Source organism: Equus asinus, chromosome 9 (genome assembly GCF_041296235.1).
Source record: "Equus asinus isolate D_3611 breed Donkey chromosome 9, EquAss-T2T_v2, whole genome shotgun sequence".
NCBI lineage: Eukaryota > Metazoa > Chordata > Mammalia > Perissodactyla > Equidae > Equus > Equus asinus.
Genome location: NC_091798.1, coordinates 77,775,041 through 77,789,081, shown reverse-complemented (window position 1 = coordinate 77,789,081; position 14,041 = coordinate 77,775,041). Strand labels below are relative to the sequence as shown.

Genomic DNA, 14,041 nt, shown 5'->3' with positions numbered 1-14,041 from the left:
TTTTTGGTCTTTTAATCATGTTCGTTTCACCTTTTAACTGACCAGGAGAGGTGAGCGCGTTTATTTGGGGAGAGGGGTGAGAGCAAGGAGCCCCTGCCGGCCCCAGTCGCTTCCTCTCCATCAGCTGCGTACAATGGGCCGCCGCTTGCAGAGTGCATTGACTGCCTCTCCATTATTCGAGCTGGAGGGGCTGTGGGGCAGGCACGGAAAAGCCTTTATTCTCTTTAAAATCGTCGCTCGTCACTAAGCGGTCGCCGACTCCCGACTTGCAGGCTGGAGAGACCGGGAAGCGCAAAACGCACCCCAAACACGCAGCGCTTCCCAAACCCCTCCCTGGTGAAATTTAAAGTGAGAAGGAGTAGTATTAAAAAACAAACCCTACCTCTGTCAATACAGCGTGGCCATTTACTCCCACCTTTACCTGAGGGCATGTTGAGGCTGGGGATGCTGGAGCTGAGACAAACTTTTACGCTCTCCCGAGTCGAGGGGCGGGCGGGCGAGCGTGGCTCCCACTCCCGGCGGCGACGGTGGCGGCTTTGTCACTCCGCGCCGCTCCGCGCCAGCCTGAGCCTGCCTAGGGGAGCGATCTCAAAACGAGGGGGGTGCGAGTGTGCGATTGGAGAATATGTAACTAATAGAAGTATCATTTTCCCCCAGTACGATCTTTCAAGGAAAAAAATCCATTGAAAGAATTTTCAAAGTGCTGTCTCCGTTTGGAGAAAAGGCACAGGCTGCCTGCAGGGAGGGGAGGAGGGACCCGGCTGTGCGCCTCCCAGGCGCGGCTCCCGTCCGCTAGGTGGCAGCCGGAGCCAGCGATTCCTGCAGGCCCCGCGGCGGGACTCGCTCCTCCGGCCCGCCCCTCCTCCCGCGACCAATCGCCTTCGGGAATCGGGGTTTCTCTCTCTCTCTCTCTCTCTCTCTCTCCCCCCCTCCTCCCCCCCTTCTTCTTCTCTCTCCTTCTCTCTCCCTCAGTCTCTCCCTCTCTCCCTACCCCTCCCTCTCTCTCTCTCTCTCCCTCCCTCCCCCTCTCTCCCTCCTGCGTCTCTTTCTCCTCCCCACTCTTCTCCCGCACCTCTCCCATCTCCCATCTTCTTCCCTTCTCGTGGGCTCGCCCCTTTTCTCTTTTCCTAGGACTCTGACTTGGCTGCTCTAACACCCCTCCCCTGACTTACTACTGTTTTATTAATAATTATTGAAGCGTAATTTGGAGTTCGGAACAGCCTGATACCAAGGGGGGAAAAAGAAAGAAAGAAGAAGGAAAAATAGGATTGACTGGAAAGTTTATTTTTAAAATCATCTTTAGGATGAATAGGAACCGTTTATTCAGATTGATTTTCTGGCAATAGCTGCAAATTCCAGGAGTCATAATTAAACCTTTAAAACCAAGATATACTTTGGACCAAAAAACAGGAAGTCCTTACCCTGTTTCTTAAAAGGATATAAAATGAGCAGAATCCACACTTGGATTGCGCTTATATGTGAAAGAAGAAAACAATTCAAACCCAGCATATTTCACGAATCATTAAAATGGTGAGAGTTTAATTCTCATTAAAATTTTTCCTAACATCTTCAATGACACTCTCTTCATGCTCATAAAATCTAATTTTAAAAACTTTTCAGAAGAGATCAAAATCATTTCCTTCTAATTCTCTTTTTTACCCACTGCAAAGCGTTCTCCCCCTCGCCATCCCTTCCCCCTCTGGTGTTCGTGTTCGTGTGTGTGTGTGTGTGTGTGTGTGTGTGTGTGTGACCATAGACGACCCATACTAATCAGGTCTCAGAGTAAATAGCAGCGCAGGGCGATCTCAATGTAAATTGCGCTTGTCAGAAGCACACCCCCCTCCCTCACTTTCTCTCCTCCTCCCCTCGCCTTGCCCGTCAGTAGGTAGCTAAGAGGGAGGGGAAAAAAGAAAGAAAGAAAAAGAGGAGGGGGAGGGGCTCTCCAACCAATGGCGTGCGGGAGGCTTGGCTAACCTTAGCCTCCCGTTTTCTCTCCCCCCGATTCAGGGCTCTGACCAGTCAGTCGCCTTTGATTATCAGTTGCCAGCAGCCCTTCTCTTGGCTCCTTGACACGAGCTCCATATAAGGCAGCGATCTCCATAGAAACGTGTCAGTTTCAATAGTAGTGTCAAAGTTCACTATATACAGACATTCGCGCAGATCCCCTTTTCGGAAACATTGCTCTGCGAGTCCTCCCGTTTAAACGCATTCAATTTTGGGGTCTCTCTCTCTCTCTTCTCTCTCTCTCTCTCTTACTCTCTCTCTCTCTTTCTCTCTCCTCCTCCGCCTTTCTCTCTCTCTCTCTCAATCTCTCTCTCTCTTCTCTTCCCCTCTCTCCTCTCTCCCTTCTCTTTTCTTACATATTCTATTAGTTGTTTCCCCCGTCTTCTTCTTCTTTCTCTCCTTTTTCTCCCTCCTCCTTGTCTCTTTTACTCCATTCCGGCAGAAGAGAGAGGGCTAAACTTAAAAAAAAAAAAAAAAAAAGGAGGAGGCACCCCTTCGTATTCTTCTTATCGTTATTTTATACATATATGATTTTTTTTGGAGGGAGGGTGTTGGTTCCCGGCTGAAGAGCACTTATTTAAAATACTAAAAAAAGAACATTTTTGGGCCATCTCCAGGGTTTTTTTAACTAGCTCTGTGTGTTATAGCAGAAGAAGCAGAAGAAGGAGCAAGAAAGAGGAAAAGAAGAGGATTATTTATTCGACCTACTTTGGATGTCTCTCTCGCTTTTTTTTTTTTTTTGCAATTCTTTTTCTTCTGATTTTTATTTTTTCTATTTTGCTGTGAATTCGTCGCCGGCGTGAATTATCTCGTATTTTTCTCCCCCTCCTTCACCTCCCGAAAGAAGAAGGCGGCGAGAGCCCGGCGCCACCGGCACAACAAAAAGAGCAAAGTGTGTGATCCTCCTCTCCGGCTGCCTCCCGCTCTCCAGCGCTGCCTTCCTGAATGGCTGGCTGCGTCCGGCCCTGGACCTGGCCCCCAGACACGAGCGCGCCTTGATCGCCGCCGGCAGCCTCGCCCCGCGCCCTGCTCGGCTCACCGCGCTCGCCTCAATCCCGAGCCCAGCGAGGGCTCCCGCCGGGACAGCGGCGGCGGCGCCGGCGGCCCGGACCCGGGCTTGCGCTCCGGCTGCGGCCCCGACTCCTGCTCGGACTCCGGCCCGGGCCCCAGCTCCTCCAGCGGCGCTCGCCGCTGCAGCTGAGGCGGCAGCTCCAGCGGCGCCTGCAGCCGCGACCTCCTCCGCCGCCGCCGCCCTCGCCGGCTTCCTCTATGTCGGCTCAACCGGCGCGCAGCGCGTAGCCCGAGCGGCGGGCGGGCGGGCGGGCGCCCGGCGCGGGTGAGCGAGTGTGTGTGCGAGTGTGTGTGTGCGCGGGGGTGCGGGCGAGGCGGAGGGCGAGTGTGTGCGCGCGCCGTGGCCCATGCCCGCCGCCCCCGGCGCTGCGCCCCGCGCCGCTCCCGGCTGTCGCCTGTGCCATTTCTGATTTTGCAACTTGGGGAAGAAGAAAAAAGCGAGAGAAGGGAGCTTGCTCGCTGGGGGGGGTGGGGAGGGGGGGGGAAGGAGAGCGTGGCCCCCCCAGGATCCGAGCGCGGGGGGAGCGGGCGAGGGGAGCAGGGGTGTTGGGGGGGGAGCCTGAGAGCCTGGGGGGGCTGCAAAAAGAGAGAAAGAAAACAGCAGGAACCACAACAAAACGCCAGCAGGGCGGGCGGGCGCGCAGCAGCAGCGGGGCGGCCGAGGCAGTAGCGGCGGCGGCGGCGGCGGCGGCGGAGGCAGCGGCCGGTGCCCGGCTCGGGCTCGGCTCCCGCGACCCCGGGGCGCCCGGCGGGCCCCCCGCCCCCTCCCCCTCCCCCCTTCCCCTTCCCCTTCCCCTCCCAGCGCGCCCGCGCGCCCCGCGGCCCTCGGCGAGCAGCTCGGCTCCCCCCAGCGCTCCCCGGGCCCAAAGATATGGCAATGGTAGTTAGCAGCTGGCGAGATCCGCAGGACGACGTGGCCGGGGGCAACCCCGGCGGCCCCAACCCCGCAGCGCAGGCGGCCCGCGGCGGCGGCGGCGGCGCCGGCGAGCAACAGCAGCAGGCGGGCTCGGGCGCGCCGCACACGCCGCAGACCCCGGGCCAGCCTGGAGCGCCCGCCACCCCCGGCACGGCAGGGGACAAGGGCCAGGGCCCGCCCGGCTCGGGCCAGAGCCAGCAGCACATCGAATGCGTGGTGTGCGGGGACAAGTCGAGCGGCAAGCACTACGGCCAATTCACCTGCGAGGGCTGCAAAAGTTTCTTCAAGAGGAGCGTCCGCAGGAACTTAACTTACACATGCCGTGCCAACAGGAACTGTCCCATCGACCAGCACCACCGCAACCAGTGCCAATACTGCCGCCTCAAGAAGTGCCTCAAAGTGGGCATGAGGCGGGAAGGTGAATATTTCTTCTCTGCTTCTCTCCCTGAGCTTCGCCCGCCTCCCCGGCCCTCTTTCTTTCTCTCTTGTGGGGGTGGCTGCGTATGGGGCTGGGGCTCCTGCGGTCCTGGCCCGTCCCAGCTTCCCCTGTCCCTGCTGCCTTCCTCCCCCGGCGTCCCCCCCTCCCAGCTCGCTGCCGTTGCCTCCCCCTCCCGGCCTGCGCTCCTCTCCCCGGCTCCTCCACCCCGCCCGCTGCCTGCTCAGGATTGTATCCCTGGGATCGCGAGCTGTGGCTGAAAATCCCCTTCCTTCCTCTGTCTTGGATGTGCTCGGTGTGTGTCTCTTTTCCGCGTGTGCGTCAGGATGCTTGGGTCTGTGCTGGCATGAACTTGGGGAGGGGTGCTTATTTCCCCCAGAAAAAACTCTGTTTCTGTGTTTTTTCATTCCACTTTCTCCTTCACTTCTTCGTACTCTTTATTTAAAATGGGGGAGGGCCAGGGACTGGAGTACCCTGAACCACAGACTCATTGCTGCATCATCCTTTTGGAAGCTTAGCCTGGAAAAAAAGGAGCGAGATTTATTGCACTTGTAGGTCTAATTAGGGGGGAAGGGGGGCTTCTGGACTGTTCACTGGTTCCCTGCCTCTTCACCGAGCTGGGGCCGCCTCCTCCAGAGCTGTGGCCTTGTTTTCACCCCTCTACTTTGAAAGGAAAGTTTGTGACTGAACCGTGCTTTCATAGTTGTGTCATTTTTTTAAAAGCATGATACTCATTTTATTTCTTCATCAAACTCCACCCTCTGCTTAAATACTGCATACAAATTACAATTTACAACGGCATTTACCGATCCTTCTGATTTGGCTATAACGCACACACTGCAGCTGGCATGAGCTTCCACATCATTTAATCCCTGTGTTGTATGGGTTTGGTTTCTTTTAACACAACTTTTGATGTTGTATTTAGATATGCTTCATGTTCATGTAGCAAGAGATGCAGCACTTTTCTTATAAATATATTTAGCTGCTTACAGTTAAAGTTTATCTCCTGACAATCATTAAGGATGTCTTATAGTCAAATTAGCGAACCAGTCAATTTTGCAGAATGCAGATTACTCCTTCTTGTAATTGACTTTAAAATTATATTTTATATGCCACAAGAAAAGAAATTGAATTCCTTCAGATCTCAGGGAGCAGGCAAATATGACGACTTCATTTCTAGCTCCAGGGAGATTTTGTAGGCATCTGGAAAAAAAAAAAAAAAACTTTGAATTGTGCTCTCATTTAATTGAAAAATAACTGCCAAGTTCAAAACCATAATTAGAAAAAAGTATTCTAGCCATTATGTTTCAAGAGCTTCAATTGCATTGGGGCTTGCATTAAAATTAGAATCTAAGGAAACTTAAGAAAATAGTGCACAACCTGAAATAAGACAGCTACGTGTACATGCACATATCTAGATTAATTTGTTGGGGGGAGAGTTCGGTAGCCCTAACTTTTCCTAAAGTTGTCTTTGTTTACATGGCAATTTAAAACGCTGGCACTGTTGAAGTAAAACATACACATTAAAAAAAAAAAAACTTTGGTCGGCTTTAAGAACTCAAAGCATGCTTACGTTTTGCATTCAGATGGTTAATGAATCCAGTGTTTTTGCAGTTGCAAGCTCGTGCATTCACTGGGCAAAAGCTGGCTGCAGGTTGCAGTGGCACCGCGCAGGACAGACATTAATTATATTTCCCACTTTTTTCAATAATGTTTGGCTACTGTAAGTTCAACTCTTTTCTTGAAATTTTTCAATTTTGTGTTTCTTTTAATAGTGAGAACTCTGTGTGGGGCGATGGGGAGGTGGGGATAGGGGAGGGGTGCAGGATACTTGTTTTCTATTCAAAAGTTGTAAGTGGTTAGTAGGGTATGTAACTTGTAACTATTTTAAGGATAGTTCTATAGCATTTTTAGAGAATATGGAAACATTTTGAGCAAAACGCTGCTTGCTTGCAAATGAAGAGGCAGCTAGGCATTTACCTAGAATCACAAGCTTTCTCTGGTTTCGCCTGGTTGTTGTTTTGTTCTGTTTTGGTTTTTTGAACCCTGATTTGTTCCATTCTGGAGGGGTGAGTGGGATTTCCTTAATCTGTGTGTTACTCCCTGGTGGTGGAGGGGTTGGGTGGCACTTTCTTGGCCATGTCGGGCTGGGGGCCCTGAAGTCAGGCCTAGTTCTGGCAGGGCGAGGGTGGCCAGGGGCGCAGGCGATGGCTGGGCATGTGGAGCCGCGGAGCCGGAGGGCCTCACCCCAGATTTCCTCCCAGGGTGGGCTGTGAGTGAGAGCGAGCTCGAGAGAAGATGCGGTGGCTGCGGGAAAAGCCTCCGCATTGTGTCGGGTGCTCTTCGGGCGCGGCGGTGTTCTCTTCGGGCGCGGCGGTGTTCGCAAGCCCCCTGGATGCACATTGCCTCTTTTCTCTCTTTCTTTTTGTCAGCGGTTCAGCGAGGAAGAATGCCTCCAACCCAACCCAATCCAGGCCAGTACGCACTCACCAACGGGGACCCCCTCAACGGCCACTGCTACCTGTCCGGCTACATCTCGCTGCTGCTGCGCGCGGAGCCCTACCCCACGTCGCGCTACGGCAGCCAATGCATGCAGCCCAACAACATCATGGGCATCGAGAACATCTGCGAGCTGGCCGCGCGCCTGCTCTTCAGCGCCGTCGAGTGGGCCCGCAACATCCCCTTCTTCCCGGATCTGCAGATCACCGACCAGGTGTCCCTGCTACGCCTCACCTGGAGCGAGCTGTTCGTGCTCAACGCGGCCCAGTGCTCCATGCCGCTGCACGTGGCGCCGCTGCTGGCCGCCGCAGGCCTGCACGCCTCGCCCATGTCCGCCGACCGCGTCGTGGCCTTCATGGACCACATCCGCATCTTCCAGGAGCAGGTGGAGAAGCTCAAGGCGCTGCACGTCGACTCGGCCGAGTACAGCTGCCTCAAAGCCATCGTGTTGTTCACGTCAGGTGAGGCTGCGGTCGCCAGGAGGGCAGGCCGGGGCGGGAGCGCCCGCAGGCCCCACTCCGCCCGCGTGGGCCGGCCTCCCGCGCCCCGCCGCGCCGCCGCCCCGCCGGCCCTCGGGCCTGGCCGGTCCCCGCGCCGGGACGCGGCCGGCGGCGCCGCTGCCATCTTGGGAGCGCGGCCGTGCGGGAGCCGGGGCGGCGGGGATGCGGGCGGCAGGCGGCCGGCCGAGCGACCTGGCCCCCAGCGCGGGGCCGCGGCGGCGGCGGGCGCGTGTCTGGTGCGGGGGGAGGCGGTGCCGTGGAGGCGGCTGGGTGCTCGCGTGTGCGGTGTGTCTGTGTGTGCGCGGCGCGTGTGTGCCAGAGCTTAGCGTCTCCGTGGGAGGAGAGGGAAGGAAGAGAACGTGGGAATGTGGCTTTCTCCTCTGTGTGGCACGCTCCCTGGATGAGTTTCCCGACACAGAGAGACACACACAGAGGTGGAAAGAGAAGAATACTCGCAAATAAATCATAAATAATCCCGCTTTATTGCTGCCTGATTTTCCCTTATCGGAAACCATTCATGTTTGCAGTTGCTGAGGTTATTGAGGGTCGTAAAAAACGGATTCGATCTAAACAAGAAAGATAAAAAACAAAAGCAATACTGTAGAGCCCGCAAGTACGGGAGGATTCCCGCCCCGGAGATAAATCTCATAGCCATGCAAAACACACGAACATTGGAAATTTAACAGAGTGCCTTAAAAATATCAAATTAAATGTAGGCGGTGGTAACATGCATGTTAACAATTTCTCTTATGATAGATGGTTCAAATTAACTTCCAGGAAAGTGCATTAACGTTGCCTTTGAAGGCTCTGGTCTGAGCCTCTGAGAACACTGCCCGCCTTTTATTATTGTAACCTGCAAGAGGGAAACATATAAACACCCGGGACAGCAGGTAATGGGGGGAAATATAAACAAAGCCAGAAAGGAGGCTGGTGGGGAGCAGAGCTGCTCAGACTGGGTCCCGGGCCTTGCCCACTGTGAGTTGGGTTAGCTGCAGTTTTACCACCATTATTGGCACTATTGTTTTTAATTTCTCCATTCAGAGAACAAATAAACCATCCTAATAAATCTATCCTAGAGCCCGGACCTCCAAAGGCCAAATTAAAACCATTCTTGAGCAGAGATGGCAAAACCCCTTTCCCAAGGCCTTCTTGAGCAGTAAGCAGTGGTGTAATCTATCAATATTTCTTGGCTTTCATGCGTGAAGAATCGTATTTACATTGTATTAAAATGACTCTTAAATTTGCACAATATTGTAATGTAGCAAATGTAGTATTAATATCGATTGGAACAGCAGATAATTTATTTAGACAAGAGCATCTCATTTGTATGCAGGGTGGCCAGAGCCGTGGACTTGGACTGCCCCCCTTTTACTTTCAGTGCAAATGCAGGTCTGCTAGTGGGAGAGGGAGTTATTCTTTGCAAGAGGATAAAGTGTGAACCTTAAAACAAATGGAAGATTTATTGAATAGCCTCCTCGGTGTTTGAATGCATTTTATCTTAATAAGTCTTCTTGATGGAAACGTGTTTTTCAAAAGTGACAAAGAGCCTGGGAAGCAGCGACTGGGCTGCTTTAGCTCTGGCAGGCCTGGGGCCTGGCTGGCTCTCCACTACCCGGCTCTTTAGCCAAATTAATCAGGAAGCGAGCCAGTGTCAGGGAAGCTGGGGTTTAAAATCCCATCCAGTGAGGTGTCTTGAAGCAGAAATGTGACTTGGAGCTGGACAGACGTCTTCTCGAGAAAGGTCTCCCCTCCCTTTTCCTGGTCCCCCCTAAGGTTCTTTGAACCCCCTTGACTTTTCTGATCTCATGCCCTTTCCCAGAGAGAGGCGAGGACTGTGCAGGCTGCAGGGAAGACTGTGGAATTATTCATGCTTTTCTTTCAACTTTCCATCCTAAAACATCCCTGTGAAAAGTGTTCCTTTTAAAAAAAAGTTTTCCCAAAGAAGTTTCTTGAACCGAGTCTTCAAGGTACAAGGGAGGCCGAGAAGTGAACAATAACATTATTTTGTTGGAAAATTGCAAGGAGAATATCTGAAAATGGAAATAGAGCTGTCAGTAGTAATTCACCCCCTCCTCCATACAACACATTTCCACTTTTGACTAAACTTGTTTTGATTACTAGCCAGAAGGGAATTCATGGGAAGCCTTCTCAAAGTCATCCAACTTTTAAGCAAACTTTGAATGATGGAAAAGACAGTTTTAGACATATTATCCAACGAGGTTTGCTCCAGCTAAGGATTTGAAGCTGGCACGGGAGTTCCCTGTGGTGGTTTTCACATTTGGCCTCCGGATGGTATGTTTAATCCTTAATATTCTGGACAGCATCCAAGGACTAGGTCGTGACCTGAACTTACTTTTTTAAAAAATTCATTAATTCATACACCTAAATATTCTCTCAAATAAATGAGACCTTCCCTGAAAGGAGCCATCTAGTTAACATAAATACAATAAATCCATTTTCAGCACAACAATAACTTTGATTTCTAGTTATGGCAGCTGATTACATCTATATTTCCTGAACACTAAACTCTTCTGAATGCACAACATGAAATACATTCTCTGCACTACAAAGGCTAAGCTGGGAGGGCCTGAGCGGTAATGGTTATTTATTTACATAATTTCTTTTCCATATACTGTAGAAGAAATATTGAGGGCTCCCACATCGACACTATCATATAAAAAGCAAGACATGGGTTTTGCACGTTCTGCCTCCTTTTCTGATCTGGAGTGTAACTCATGGAGTGTAAATATGTACTGCTTCCCTAGCTTTGCTACCACAACCACCCAATCGATCCGAGAGCTCATCCTGTCTGTCCACACGTGGGGGAATCCTGTTGCAAGAATATCCAGAGTGGGAATGAATATCTGGAGTGGGAAGCTGGGCCGAAGCTAGGGCTCCTGCCTGAGGGAGGCCACAGGGGTGGCGGCCTGGCACCTGGCAGCCGGGCCCAGCTACAGGCATTCTGCCTTCAAAGGAGGCAAGAAATCGAAGCAGCCAGCACAAGGGGCCAAGCACACCCTTCCTGGGCTTCTCTCCCTTGGAGTGGTTTAGCTGGGAGAAGGGTAGTGACCTTGCACTCTGGGGGCCCTAATCGCAAATATCAGATAAATATTTTACGGACCTGAGGGGATGCCATATGGGTCTTTAAAAAAATCTGCTGGGGTATCAGTGGGTCCTTTTCATTTTGCATTGTCTGAGGCTGAAAGGGATCTTGTGGCATAATGGGCAGATAATGCATGGAAAGCAAGATATATGTAAATATGAGTCTGCATGGTGGCCATTCACTGGAGCCAGGTTAGCAAGCAGGGCCAAGGGCAGACCTGAGGGTCCCCTCTCTAAGCAGCGAAGCCCCAAAGTGCTCCTGCCATCGTCCTGCTAGCCATAAAATCTCACTGGCTTCTCAAGTCAGGCCAGTGTGGATGTACCCAAGCGGCTGGCTGGAGTAATTAGACATCTGAGAGCAACCCAGTCTGGATGTGGGGTCAAAGGAGACTTACCTCAGAAGTTCTTGAATTATCACTAGTTTTATTTGTATTTTTGCTCAAGGCCATAGCCTTGTAGATGAAGGTGTTAGAATGCTTTGTAAATCGCAGTCCTTGAAATATAAAGACATGAAGCTCAGAAACTCAGCAAACACAGGTTTCACTTTGAATCATTTGCTGTGTCTTCTTAGGGTCATACTTGCCCATCCACAATTATATTATGTCCTTTTAGGGACATTGCCATGCATGAATTTCTTCCCAGATCTATATATTAGCAAACTCTGCCTTTGATCTCTAGTCAACTTCCTGACTGGCTAAAGGTTCCTCTGTGATCTTCCTTTTTTAAAAATAATTATTATTAATATAAGAAACAACACAGGTGTTTGAACTAGGAGAGGAAGCCCTCACTTCATTCCTCTGATTCCACCTGCCTTTCCATGTGCTTGCCTCTAGTTAGTTGATATAGTATAAACTGCTTGAAAGATTGAAATCTGAAATATTGAAACTGTCTTGAAATATTTTTAGGAGACTCAGAAGAGCCTTGGTTGATGGGAGATAAACACACAGGTTTTGAGTGGCTGTCATTGTATGTAGGTGCCTTTTTCTGCCTTGGTCCTGCCACGGGAAGCCTCTATCACCAAATCCCCCCTCAACTCCCCACCTCCCAGTTCTGAAGCAGCAGCAGCAGCTGCCTCCAGCCCAGCTTTGTGTCTGATCGCTGAAGATGTCTCCTTTCTGCAGCCTGGAGTAACTGAGCCATATTCCTCCTGATTATTATACAGCTTACAGAGATGTGACCAATTTTCAATTACTTGATCTGAGGCACAGATAGAAGTGTACACCCTCACCAAGGATTTGCTGCAGAGTTCCTGCTTGCATAGATAGTGGATCTCAAGTCCTGTATTGCTACAGCATGGGCTTGATCTGATTCCAGGCACTGCCAGCGCATGATTCCCTATCCCCTCCCATGTATTTGTTCACTACACAATCTAGGCTCTCCTTGAGGTTTCTGGTTGGGGTCATTTGGGTTTGAGTGGGGGACTCCACAAAGCCTTTAAGAACTGCCTCCAGGCTGCATATTTCTTCAGGGCTCCTCATCACTCCGAAATCAGGGGCAAAAGTCCTCCCTGTAATTAGCACAGCAGAAAGATGCTCCCCTGCAGGCGGAGGACAGTTTGCTACGCACAGCAAACATGGCTCTAGCATCGTACATTATTTAATCCAAAGGTGAAAGAGGAAAAACAAAGGGACTAGAGAGGTTGCTGCCTCTGCATGTGTGTGCTGCTTTTTTCCAGCTCCTCTAGGCTTGGTGGGGGTTTGATTTATTTTATTTGTATTGGGGGCTGGGGGCAGGGAATGGTGAAGGAGTGGGGAGGCATGGAAGCGAGAATTTCTTTTCTTTTTCCTTCTATTTTTTTTTTCCTGTCGCCTTAAAAAAAATTTTTTTTAACGGCTTGTTTTTTGTGCCTTTGCTGTTGGCTGACCTAACCATGTGCCCCCTCCCCTTGTCTCTCCTTCCTGTGGCTGCTGGGGCAGATGCCTGTGGCCTGTCGGATGCCGCCCACATCGAGAGCCTGCAGGAGAAGTCGCAATGCGCGCTGGAGGAGTACGTGAGGAGCCAGTACCCTAACCAGCCCAGCCGCTTCGGCAAACTGCTGCTGCGACTGCCCTCCCTGCGCACCGTGTCCTCCTCGGTCATCGAGCAGCTCTTCTTCGTCCGTTTGGTAGGTAAAACCCCCATCGAAACTCTCATCCGCGATATGTTACTGTCTGGGAGCAGCTTCAACTGGCCTTATATGTCCATCCAGTGCTCCTAGACCTTGGGCACTTCCCACCTGCCCCCGTCCCCCTAGAGACTCAGAGGACCTGCGGGGGGCCATGGACTCCAGAGCCTCCAGGACACTGGGCAGCCGGTGCAGGGCAGCGGGGCCGGGCAGGCCTGGCAGGGGGGAGGAGGGCCGGGACGACAGAAGCAGCTCACCCTGCAGAAATGCAACCTGAGCTGCAAACCAGGAGAATAAGAGATTCTTTAAGGATCAGATCTGTGAACACATTGGAAAGGAAAGAAAAAGGACCTTGTGTCTGCCGAGAAAAAGAAAAAAAAAAAATTTTGGAAGAGAGGACCATGAGAATTTTAATAAAACAGAAGGAGACTAATGGACCTTCCAGGATTTATTGCGGACGGATGTGGATATATTCTGTACAGAAAACAACACACATGGAAGTGGACTGAATCCTATGTAGAAACACACACCCACCCCAAACATTGTTATTCATTTTGTAAAATACTAGTCTTTATTTTCATTTTTTGTAAAATTTAAACATCGTATGCACATAAAAAAGGAAACAAGAATTAGGGGAAAATAACATTTTCCAAATAATTATAAAAAATTGTCCTGTGTCTATGTATCTATATCTGTTTTGTATTTTTTTCTGGTTCCAAACCAGATTTCCTGTGATTCTATACTAATAATTTTTGATATAACCCTTTGCTTCTTATAATGAGTGCGATATATGTTGTCGAGGCTGTTCTTCAAGAATTAAAATTGAAGTGAAAATTTAAACAAAAATAAAAGAATTTAGCAAAACCCACGTGTCTGGTTGCTTGACAGATGTCATCAGAGCAAGAGAAGCTTCCAATTAATTTCCACTCCAATTATTATTAGAATGGGGGGTTTGAGGGGGAAAACTTTTAAGACCCATTACCAAGTTGGCTAGATTTATTTCCTAAAACCAAGCCACTGCCTTGGCGTTTCCAATGCAGAGGGCCAGGCTCTGCGTGGGCCAGGGTTAGCGGGGAGCCCAGGGGCCTTGGTTGCCGGCTGAAGCAGTCGCAGCCTTGTGGGTGGTAGGCTGCCGCGCACAGTTGGGCCCGAGGCTGGGGCAGGCCGGCGAGCACACAGGCCAGGGCTGGGGCCCCCTGCTTCAGTGACTGCAGGTGGGAACCTGCCTTGCTGGAGAGCATGGGGGAGAGGCGTGAGCACTGGACCTGGGGATTGCGGAGGGAAATGCCTCTGCACCGTCCCAGTGACTGAAGGATCCGGCCTCTCCCTAGCTCTGGGAGACAGGTGGGGCCTCAGTGCTGGGAGCTCTGGCGTTGCTCCCCCTTAGGGTCCACTGAAGAGCTGGCTAT

The 14,041-nt window shown here is 51.3% G+C and overlaps 1 protein-coding gene across 2 annotated transcripts; it reads left to right on the top strand.

The window, feature by feature from the left end:
- The first annotated feature begins 3,808 nt into the window (after nucleotides 1–3,808).
- On the top strand, nucleotides 3,809–13,500 carry NR2F1 (nuclear receptor subfamily 2 group F member 1). 2 transcript variants are annotated; one of them, XM_014856991.3, is made up of 3 exons: nucleotides 3,809–4,409; nucleotides 6,860–7,387; nucleotides 12,445–13,500. In XM_014856991.3, exons 1-3 carry the CDS (start codon nucleotides 3,947–3,949, stop codon nucleotides 12,723–12,725), a joined length of 1,272 nt encoding a protein of 423 aa, XP_014712477.2. In that variant the 5' UTR covers nucleotides 3,809–3,946; the 3' UTR covers nucleotides 12,726–13,500. The 2 variants fall into 2 exon arrangements, with proteins under 2 accessions (XP_014712477.2, XP_070373886.1); XM_070517785.1 differs by lacking the exon at nucleotides 3,809–4,409 and adding an exon at nucleotides 6,013–6,150.
- Nucleotides 13,501–14,041: the final 541 nt, after the last annotated feature.